General features: G+C 37.7%; 1 protein-coding gene across 1 annotated transcript in view; it reads right to left on the minus strand.

Annotated features, from left to right (window-relative positions):
- Positions 1–12,016, minus strand: part of AP3S1 (adaptor related protein complex 3 subunit sigma 1) — a 30,053-nt gene that overhangs the window by 6,892 nt on the left and 11,145 nt on the right. Inside the window, exons 4-5 of the mRNA XM_063129496.1 lie at positions 7,647–7,718; positions 5,344–5,451 (exon numbers count right to left, since the gene is read on the minus strand). Of these exons, the coding sequence (XP_062985566.1) occupies positions 5,344–5,451; positions 7,647–7,718 (180 nt within the window). The remainder of the gene's footprint in view (positions 1–5,343; positions 5,452–7,646; positions 7,719–12,016) is intronic.

A 12,016-nucleotide genomic window follows, 5' to 3' on the forward strand; every position in this document is an offset into this window, starting at 1 on the left:
TCTTGGAAATTTCAAGCACTTGATCACAGCGATAATAATGGATGGGCATGATTTTTAATTTTTTGTTTATCGTCTCCTTAAAGTTGCCAGACCCAAAAATAAAAACAGAACATATACAAGCAAAAAGTAAAATAGAGCAAAGCTACATAAAAAGAAAAAAACAGAAATTGAAGCCCCCTATTTACATAGCAGGGAAAAAAGTAGCTTGGGGGAATAGGCAAAGAGTAAGAAATATATTGGTTGGATTGCTCATGGTCTAAGTTATACTAACAGTAAGGATTTAGAATTCGGCTCTGATTTTGTCACTTTTAGGCTGATCCTGAATACTGTCAAATATAATTACTCTAAGACATCCCTTCCCCACACCGTTTAATTAGCTGAGGACACCTTTAGCTATATTTTAAAATTACGGAAAAATCAGTTCTATAAAATTTCATCTATTAGAATGCAGTACAATTAGAACAAATTACTTAAATTTTCTTTCAAAGATAAAGGTACAATTAGCATAGGATTTTACTTGTTACCAACGAAGTCAAGGATTCACTTGATATTTAGCATATAAATGCTACTTCTCTCATTTTCCAAGCTTTTCTGTACATGGCAGTCCTGGTTCACTAGCAATTGTTACGTCTTCGCTACTGTTATCTCCCATTTTAAGTTTACTGTGGGACGATTTCCTTTTGAACTGAAGTTATTCCAATTCACTGAGCCCTAAAAGCTTTGTTATTATTTGTACATTATTACTGTTGTTTGTTTTTAATTTCTGCAGATTTTGATTGCTTGCAGTATCTTCTAAAATGCTAATTCTTACAAAGTGCACCCAGAGGTAATTCAGGTCGCAGTCCTATGGGTTGTGCCCTTGATGATCCTAAGCCCCCAAATTTGGAGGTTTATGGTCATCCTATGCAGAGTGGGAGAGCGGCAGAGGCAATCTTTGTCTCCCCTTCCTCGCAACCTGTCTTTTTTGCTAGATGGGCTGTTTTGCCCATCTAGTTGGAGTGTTTCAGAGAGGGAGGAAAGGAGGCCGGAGAGGCATACGGATAGCTCATATTTCTGGTCCCCTCCCTTCCCTGCTCACTGAAACTCCGTTTCCAACTATCCGAGGCTGATTTCCCAACCTCAGAGGGCAGCTGGCACAGTTCTTTCCATGCTGGCTGCAAGGAGTCGGGGGAGGGGAGGTGTTTCTCTGATTCCTGGCTCTGAGGTTGGAATTTTGTCTCCGACCTCAGATTGGGGAATCTGAACTATGTCTGAAAAACAGTGGGGCCACATGATTGCTCCATCCAAGTATTTTAAATGTTTTATTTTGCAGCATTTATATGCCAGCAGAGAAATAAGTTCTTGGAGAGGCTTTCAATAAAAGAGAACTGATAGGTAGGAACTGTAAATTTAGCAGCACTAAATTTGATACTATAATTGAATACAACTGCTGTTTATTTCACATATCCATCCACAATGCAGTGTGAAACCTGAAAGCAGATTTTGGTTTCTCAGATGTCAGCTGTATTTTTTAAAAGCACACTTCTAATCCTAATTGTTGACATCATTTTGAAAATATGCAAGCAGTTAATATTGAAGCCTTCATCAAGTAAGAGCCCAGTGGTGTAACTACTGCATCACAAGTTAAGAATGAAAAAAATTGTGCCATTGAAGCATCTTACTAAAAATTTAAGCATGTTATCTAACATTCTGGTCATGGAATTCTGCCCATGGAATGGGGTTTTCCTGCCTCCTGCAACTCAATTCAAGTCCCTAAAAGCTATTCCTGAAGTTATGGACCCTCTGGAACAGTGTCCAATGCAGTGAGAGAAGCTGTAGTTGCAGGATGGGGCTGATAGAACTGGCAGAAATGCAAGATGCCCTCTCCTTGCACAAACAGAAGTGCCCTTCATTTGCACAAGAGTGCTATTAGATTCAGGTCTAAGCCAATAACTCTTATTCTGTAAAACTTAACACGTCCATAGTTTGTGTTCCTGCATTCTTGCTCAGCCCTATGCAAACATTAAGCAGTTGGACGTGATTTCTGAGATGATGATTTACCACTCCCTATCCATTTGGGAACAGAAATTCCCTAAGACTGCCCCAATTTTAAATGTTGTATCAGCAGTAATGATAACTGAAGTTTAGAATAACCAGGTTACCCACTTATCTGGGGCCTGAAATCAGTCTGGAAATTTATTTGCCATGCTAAGCAAAAACCCTGAACAGCCTAACCTGCTGTTAACATAACTGTTAACATAAGACTTAACTATGGTTAAGCCAAGTGGTGAGAATTCATGCTCTAGAAAGGAACAAATGGGGAGAGGGGGAGAGGGGACCACACTACTCTGTGTTCTGCTTCTGACTATTTAATTGCAGTCTACATCAACTGAATCAGGTTGGTTCAAAATGTGAGCATACAAACAACACAATTACATTTTAAAAATATAGAAATTCTAAAGGCTGAACTCTAATGAAAGGGGAAAGTAAAAATAAAAATATATGAAGTTAATGACAATCTAATAAATACACTACAGGCAATAAAAGATGAGGGAAACTAGCACAAAAAGTAGGCTACAAAGACTAATATGGGTTTATCAACACATAATTTTTGAGTCTGGCCTAATTTATTTATTGCCTTTGACATCATTTTGCTTTCCCTTTATTTTATAGAAGCACATTTTTTTCTGAAAATTGGCAATACCTGTATCTACCTGTCCTGTCTGGGAGACTGAAAGATAAAGGTCTGTAAAGAGAAGAATGGAAAGAACTAGAAAAGATCAGGTGGTTTGGAAAAATGAGGACTGACTTAAAACGACCAAATTCACACCCAGCTGAACACTACAAGTACAACACAAGTATCCCAGTTTTTCCAGAGGACACCTTCCATGTCACTGATAGTGCCTGACAAACCCTCAACCCAAATTCTCCCTCAAGTTCTTCTTACCAAATGCCTGAAGCCTTATTAGTTAGATTTCAGAGTGATTGCCAAATTTCTGCTTCTGTACAACACGTATTAGAAAACTAAAGTTGCTCATGGCTTGCAAAGGCAGAAGCAGAAGGTACTACTTCTTCCCCATATTCATATCCTACAAATTCAGTTGATAAACACCACCTATTTTGTTTAAAAACAAAATATTTGATTTCTTACTAAGACAACAATCAACCCACTTACTGGAGTAGGCTCCTCACTTTTATCAAAACCATCAAGGGGTACATAGACTTTGAAGTGAAGCCCAACTGCTTAAAAGCTGAGCAAAACTGATGCTGCTTTCAAATTTCCTAAAGCTTTGTATTGAAAAATAACCACAGAGTTCAGAGAGCCAATTCCAATACTTTTCTGATCCTGATTTGGAAAGTGATTTTTGTACACCAATTTAAGACAAATAGGTGGAATAATGGCTTGGATCCAAAGAACTACATGCACTACTCTAAGTGTGCAGCTGGGCTCTCTGGCTGCCCCCATCCCCACTGCAACCGTCATGTCCCCTGAAAAGCTGTTCCTGAGGGTCAGAGGGCACTCCAAAATGGTATGCAACATGGGCAGGCCTGGAGGGTTGTGGCTGGGGTGGGGATCAGCAAAACACACACCCCGTATGTAAGCAGAAGGGGTGCTTTGGATCAAAGCCAACTGTAGGGATTAAGTGTTGACATGTAAATGACACAATCTTCAAATGGATATATCAAGTAGCTTAGTGTATTCAGAGCTTAGTGTATTCAATTAGTGTATGAGAGTTTATTTTGCCTTCTTAAATTCACTGTTTTCTTTTGAACCTGTAACAGGCAATGGTAGTGTGTACAGCTAACATCACTATGATCCAACAACTTTTCTGTTTGTCATCTGTCAAATTTTATATTACATACTCAAAAAAATGTAGCAGATGAGACAATGGAAATTGAAGTTAGTCTGGTCCATTTCACTGAAATGGTCTCCTTCTAGAGAATTCTTTCAAAACTTAAGTTACCGGTTAATCTTTTAAACCTCTGGCTTTTGAGAGAATACATTCGTAGATTCTTTTTTAAAACAACAACTACTGTGCTTCAAAAAGGGATAAGTAACTTATTTAAGCGAATTCTTCTGAACTCATGGAAACTAGATTTTGCTCAAAGTCTGATTCCAATTTTATATGTTTATTAATATTCTTGCACTAGCATATTGACATGCAGCATATCATGTCCTACTAAATTTCTGTGCTTCTCAGCCAATGCTGTACAACTCATTAGTTAACCAAAAAGAAGGTGAATGTCCAACCAAATTGTGAATTAGAAGCAATATTGGAAAGGTTTGAGGAAAACTGCTAGGAAATTCACCTATCAGTTTTGTGGACATACTAACTGGAAATTCATTTTCTTTTGTAAATAGCACAAAGATAATGTTCATCATACCTACCTATATTAAAAAACCTAAGAGTAAACCTAGACAAGACATTAAAAGCATGACCAAAGCTATTTGCCATGGAGAGGCATTATTTGCACTCATTGCAGCATTTCTGCTGAGGCAAATGGTAGGGGGAAGCAACATAGGGGAAAAGGTTAAAACTCCTCTTCCCCATTGCTGTTTTTTTAAAAAATGAGACAGACGGGATCCCACATCTAAAATCTCATTTAGTTTAATTAGTCTATGATTTTGTCAATTACAGGGCTTTGATATCCCCATTTCATTCTTATTTGTGGGAAAGAAAAAGTGATATCAATTTCCAGATGTCCATTGTTTCAAAAGACATTGGGTAAAATCCAACCTAAGTCCTACTTAGAGTACACCTATTAAAATGGTCCCATTTATTTCAATAGGTCTACTCTAAGTAGGACTTAGTTTGGATTTTACCCATTTAACATTCTTCCAGAAATACTGGCCTACATTACTAAGGAAAAAATAATTCTAGGTCATATGACACTATATGCCATTTTTTTCCAGTTTTATAGTACTAAACTAGTTAACTTGTTAAATTTAGGATTAGCCAAGGCCCTTCCTTCATTTCTTGCATAGCAGATATTCATCATATTAACATCTACAATTTCTGTTTAACACATGTACATCCTTCAACAAGGTGTCCTAACAAGTTAACACCAAGGTGAGATTCTTCAAGGGGAAAAATCAGCCTGTAGGAGTCTAAAGGCTTGACTGAACGAAGCTCAGAAATGTTTTTATACACAGATGCCAGTGGCAGATGTGAGCTCGATAGAAGGAAAAGGGTATGTTCAGCTATTTAAGCAGTCAAAGGCTTTAACATGCCACATACTAAATGCTTATTTGTTGCAATACAAGTAGCTGAATATAAAGCAATACTAAAAGTACATGGCAGCTTCAGATCATGCAGATTGTTCGATCATGCTCCAATTTACTTTAATTGTTTTCAGTCTTACCTCCGATTTTTCTAATTTATTTTGAGCGTCTATTTGGGTGACAATTTCATTCATATTGGTCTCCAAAACCATTCCACCCATCACCATTTCAGCGAGGATATTATGGACCTAAATCAACACACAAAATAAACCAAAGGCACATGGATTAAGCCAATGCATCATTAATACTTGGCAATTGTTACCAAATTTCCACAAGTTAAATTAATCTTAAAAGTTAATTAGCTTTTTCAATAGAAAACTAATAACACATCAAATATTTGATACAGAGGTCTAGCACAGGTTATTTATAATACGAACCTGAAATACAATGCAGTTATCGATGCAGATTTGTAGAATCTGAACATTTGACTGCCAAATCCAAAATAAAGCTGCACACCTTCTTTATTTTATGAAGAATTTAAAATCAATATCCATTCTAGTCAATGTTTGCAAGAGTTGCAGTAAAATTAATTATATTGTACATTCTATGTTTACGAGCTTTTTATACTTGGTATTTCTTCATGTATAGTGGTACAAACTTCAAAGCTGGTGTGACATTGTGAGTACATTTTTCTAACAGCATTCCATGGCACTATGGAAGGTAGCATCATGGAGGTTGAAACATGGCATTTTAAAATACTTTGCTCAAATTCAAGGAGCCGCTGTGTTGAAAAACATCCACTAAACGAGGCAATGAGTCTCAAATTGTATAGTAAAAAATATATTTGAAATTACATTATATTCAAATCTCTTTATTCAAGTTTTACGATGTCATGGGCCTATGCTGATGTTTTAGTTTGTATACAGTTAAATATAGTTATGCAGTTACCAATATTTGAGCTATCATATCCTCTATAAGCATTATTGTTCAACATATACAAGTGCAATGGCATTTTGAATTCAGTATACAAGTTGCTCAGAGCATTCTTGTGCCATAATTTCTGAGTAGGGCTCTATGCTCAAACATTATGCAAATTGGGGTAAGTGTGCTTAATTTATGTGATTTATCCCAAGACCAATATTTTTCATATTTCAAAATACTTTGGCAAGACGCAGATTTGTAGAAACCAACAGAACAGTGAAGGCATGAGTCATGGCAGAAAGGAAGCTTAGCCTAGGAGGCACAGAAATCTCATGACTAAAAGTATTTCAGATTCAGGGCAGAAGGGAGTTCATATTTCAAAAAGTTATCTTAAATGTTTCAAGGGTAAAAGACTTTGCTTATTTTTTCCTCCTCCTCCTCTCCAAATCCAGATGTGCAAGCCTATTAGTAATTGTTAAAAGGAAAAAGACCTCCCTTAGGAAAACTGAGGGGAAAGCTTTTGGCCTTCATAAACATTCACTGTTCCAGTCAAAGCCTGCATTCTTGGATGAAATTACTGTAGTCTCAGAGGAACTATCAGAGATGTCGAACAGTGAAGTGGAGGAGGGAAATGCATATGCAAGGGAACAAGTTCAAATAAGGCCTTCAAAAACATTTTTTCTATTTTTTTAATCAATTGCCAATCCACCACAAATTATGAACTTGCGGGACTGGTGCTTAACTCATGTGGAAGAAACTTTGACAACCATTAAAGACAACTGTTTGTTCTTTACAAAAATGTCTGGTTTGTTGTACAATTCTTGAATTCAAGAATTAAGCAGCTCTGAACATCCATCAAGCTGTTCTACAACTGCAGGAGCAGGTGCTTTTAACTTTTCTTTCCACATCACTTCCTTAGGTTTCCTGTTTCTACTGCTTAATCTTTCTTCTGTTCACTCACCTGCATTGTTTGGACCAGTTGCAGAACAGAAAGGATGCTTCAAACACCTCAGAAACTAAATTGTGAGAAACACTGTTTAATTTTGTTTGGAATTGTTTTTCAAAATCCCCTTCCCTGTGGCCAGTACACTAGGATAAACTATACTAGATATGAAGACACTGAAGTAATCTACAATTCCAAATAGCAGGATATATGCAAGAGTAATTAGGAAATTTTCCATTTCAGCACAAATGTCTGCATGTTTACTCAAAAGTCCCACAGCGTCCAAGGATTTCTCCAAGGAAAGAATGCACAGGATTGTAGCCTTAATCAGTAAATGAAGGTCAGGAGTTTTGACTTTTCAATTATTTACAAATACCACAGGTAAGTCTTTAAAAACTGGTGTGAATTTTACTCTGCAAGCTGCAGGTCATATTTATTCAATGAAAAAAATGACTAGCAGATCTAAAGTGATGACATTTAAACAAGGGTAGGGCTGTTCACCTTCTGAAAGATTCAAGAACAACTGTTTCTTGTCAGAAGAATATTTTGAATTCATGTTATATTAGCACACCACAGTACCTTGTCTACATGGAAAATTAAATCCAATTCACAGACATTCTCAAAACACTTGTCTAACGTTTCTACGAATACCTGTGGGAGAAAAAATGCAAGGGGTCAAAGTTTAATAGCAACTGAATCATTCCATTATGAACAAACTGCAAACATGGCAAACAGAACACAGATGACCATAGAGAATTCTGGAAGTCTAAGGTATCTGCACAACATGTGTGGTTAGTGCAATGGATTCTCTTTGCAGATCCCAGGTGAATTGCTGAAGATCAAGCTTTGCTATCTTAACAGTTTAGCATTCCTGCTTCTTGGTCAAACATAGCATACTTCAAACAAGATACACACTTTTGAAAACACTTTTATCAGCTTAAATATTTTATACTCTTACGGTCTATAAAGATTTACCATCGCATTTTTGAGACTCAGTTTATATGAACATGTTGAAATTCTTAACGGGAAAAAACCAGATGTGGGGTGGGCTTAACTATTTACCATTTAGTCAGCTCTTCCCGCAAGATACAGACATTGCTTGAACATCGTTATTAACCTGGATAAACCCTACAGAATTAATTTACTAGCCCCCAAGGTGGGTACGTTTCGTGGTAGACAAGGAGCATCTTTATACTGCTGTTATTTAGCAGTGATGACCCACTGCTACAAACATGCACCACTGCATGTGGATTATCCCTTTAAAATGAAGATAGAAGCTTGCTTTATTTAATTCTCAACTAAATAAGACTATTTCTGAAAGCAGCATTTATAATAAATATAAGGAACCAAAACATATAAAAATGTTTTGGGAAATAGCAACAGAGATCACTTATGCTAGACATTTACCCTACATTGAATTCCCAAACTTTAGAATATTTTAGGCAGAAAATATTTTCCCCACAACATCTGCAACTTAACCTAATTTAACCCAGTTTACGTTACAAGAGTTTAACCAATACTCCTTACTTCCTTCCTTCAAAGCTCTATGAAGAGAGACTGAAAGAACTGGGCATGTTAGCCTGGAGAAGAGAAGACTGAGGGGAGACATGATAGCACACTTCAAATACTTAAAAGGTTGTCACACAGAGGAGGGCCAGGATCTCTTCTCGATCCTCCCAGAGTGCAGGACACGGAATAACGGGCTCAAGTTAAAGGAAGCCAGATTCCGGCTGGACATCAGGAAAAACTTCCTGACTGTTAGAGCAGTGCGACGGTGGAATCAGTTACCTAGGGAGGTTGTGGGCTCTCCCACACTAGAGGCCTTCAAGAGGCAGCTGGACAACCATCTGTCAGGGATGCTTTAGGGTGGATTACTGCATTGAGCAGGGGGTTGGACTCGATGGCCTTGTAGGCCCCTTCCAACTCTGCTATTCTATGATTCTATGAAAGAGAGATTTATTGTGTATCAGTTATGTATCCTGGGACTCCAGATCTGAAGAAAGGCACACTCTAGCCTCTGCTATCAACCAGGGGAGCAAGGGACACTGAGAGGTTGCATGTCCTGCCTCCTAGTAAGAGCACCGAAGCATGAGGGGAACCTGAGCAACAGCAGCATCAGCAGGTGTGAAGGATGGTGAACTCAAACTGTTTTACATTACCTATGAAATGGGGAATGGAAGTTCTGTCATTTAGCACATCTCTGGCAGCCATTTATAATTTTCCTTACTCTTGCAATTAATGAGTGAAGTAATTATCAAAATCTGGGTGTGCAGCAGAGGTGTTTCTTTACTTAGGTGCCATTTCTCACTCTCTCCATGACAGTACTTAAACCTTCCTATGCATGCTTATTCAGAAGCAAATCCTGTTGAATTTAATGGAATTTACTCCCCAGTAAGTGTGACAGAACTATAACTGAAGTCTTCTAGAAATAAGGATGTTTTGTGCCAGTGGATAATTCACAGGGTATCCGCAACAGGACAAATATCTTGTTGTTTTTATCCATTTAGTATGCATAGTACTGCTTCCAGCAGGTGCCATTAATCAACCTAAATCTATTTCTTTATCCTAAACAGCTTTTAAGAGTGCCAGACTGCCAGTACTTCTCATACATCTCTACTATAAATATACCACATTTTCCCTACACCTTTGTGCTATCTAGCAGATAAGAATAAGGACTTATTGTTTTTAAAAACTGAAATATGATTTTTAAAAAACCTGATTTACTACCAAAAAAGGTTTTCTAAATCTAACAGCCAAAGAATTTCAGTGAAAGTATTCTGATTCTATGAATATTTACTCAGAAATAATTTCCACGTCTCCAAACTATCATTAAAAAAACCCAAATAAAATTAAGATTTAAAAACTGCTTCCTTTTATTAACATAATTTTCTGAATAAGGTTATAAGAACATAAGAAGAGTTATGCTGGATCAGACCAGGAGTCCATCTAGTCCACCATTTTGTTCACAGAGTGGCCAATTAGCTGTCTACACGGAAACCACAAGCAGGATATGAGTGCAGTAGCACCCTCCACCCATGATCCCATCAACTGGGGTACACAGGCATGATGAGTTTGTTACTGGAGGTAGCATATAGCTAGCAAGACAAGTAGCAACTTGAGAAATTATCCTATCGTTACTGTATTATTGTGATGTGCTTGGACTTTAGAGTTGGCTTCTAAGCTCTAGTAGAATTTTTGATCCCTGCTCAAAGCATACTTTTAAGTCTTCCTGTTCTTGAAACGTTTGACACATCTGGGGAGTCAGTTCTGTTCGCTACCAGGGGATGGATTTAAAGAAAAGACTATGAGAGGGGGCTGGGAGGAACTGATTTTCCTTCCCCCTGCCCCCAGCAGGCTGCCCCCTAAATGCCTCTGAATGGGGTGGGATGGCATGCTGGGGGTTGAGGAGGAAAGGCTGGATCTCTGAAAATCAGTTGGAGAAAACTTCCACGAATAGAGCATCTGCTCACAAAAGTTGTCTCTGCCTAATGTAAGGATCCCCACCCCTGCTTCTCCAAAGCACCGTGCCATTCAGTTAAGTCCACCAACCCGTGAGAGAGGCATTTTGCAGGGCTTGGCAGCTGCTGGAGGAGAAGGGGACAGGGAATTCAGCTTCTGCCAGCCCCCTTCTGTGCACTTTTCTTCAGATCCAAACCCATGACAACATATACTTGGTAGTCCTCAGCCTTGTATTGGCAATAAAAAACCGTCTTATTAGAAACATAATCCATATGATTAACAGAACATTATTTCCATGGAACCTTTAGGACTCCTAATTGGTAATCATGGGCTGATTTTTTAAAAACCTTTTTAGTAACCACTTTACTATGGAACATACATCCCAGAAAATCTCTACACTTAATAGTATTTTACATTACTACTTGGTAATAGCCTGTATCTGTTCTTATTAGTTTAACCTTATTTATTTCCAAGTCCAAAGGTGAAATTTTAGCAAACAGCAATATTGGAATCAGTTTAAAAACAAAATGTAATGTTAACCCATGGTTTATCGTAACATGGATGAGCTGCAGCAAGCATTATGTCTGAACCCGAAAGTGTAGTTAATCTTAACTATGGCTTGTTGAAACAAGCCAACTTCCTAAACTATCAAGAAATCATAGCTACATTTTTATTTACTTATTATTAACCAGTTTGTTGAGTCCAGATGACAAGGCAAGCTCTGATTAACCTAAAATAGAAGCAAAAATGTTTATGAACTCTTCCGCAAAGCCATGCTGGAGGAGTAGTGGGGGGATATATGAGACCACGTATTGACAAGGCTCATTCTCATAACACTAAAACTATGTTTTAGCATTATGTCTGGACCGGCCTAACATGTGATGCCAGCAGAATCAACATGAGTAAGGTGTTCATTGCCCAAAACTAGTCCTTTAAAAGTAATTTTTAAAGAAGACCCATCAAATCACATGCAATTACAACACCATACAGGCTTAATTCCACTTTACACTGGTCATTTCAAATAGAAGTGTCCTACTATAGTTAGCCTCTGATTTCACTGTAGTAGGACCCCATCTTGTGGAACAAAATGGAATAAGTTTTTCCTGTTACTTATTACAGTTAGCTAGCAACAGCACAAGAGCTAATTTATTATGTTTTCATCTGACCCATCTTCTAATGAACTCAGAAAGATATTTTAATCTCATAAGAATTCTGCATCTATAAAGAGGCTTGCACAAAACTACCTTGTGAGCTCCATAGCTAAGGTTTTTAACCTAGGTTTCCTGCATCCAAGCATTCTAGCTAGAAGACAAAAACATTATGATTCAAGTTGTGGGGAAAGATTATGGTAGGAAGTAAAGGGAGGTATTTTTGAAACAGTAAAGATTAGATTAGAGTTTCAAGGGCACACACAACAAAACATTCTCTGGTCTACTGACCAGTGTTTCTCTAACCTGCAGGCCAGTCACAATGTGTTATATGAGCAAAAG

This window comes from Elgaria multicarinata, chromosome 6, assembly GCF_023053635.1.
Source record: "Elgaria multicarinata webbii isolate HBS135686 ecotype San Diego chromosome 6, rElgMul1.1.pri, whole genome shotgun sequence".
NCBI lineage: Eukaryota > Metazoa > Chordata > Lepidosauria > Squamata > Anguidae > Elgaria > Elgaria multicarinata.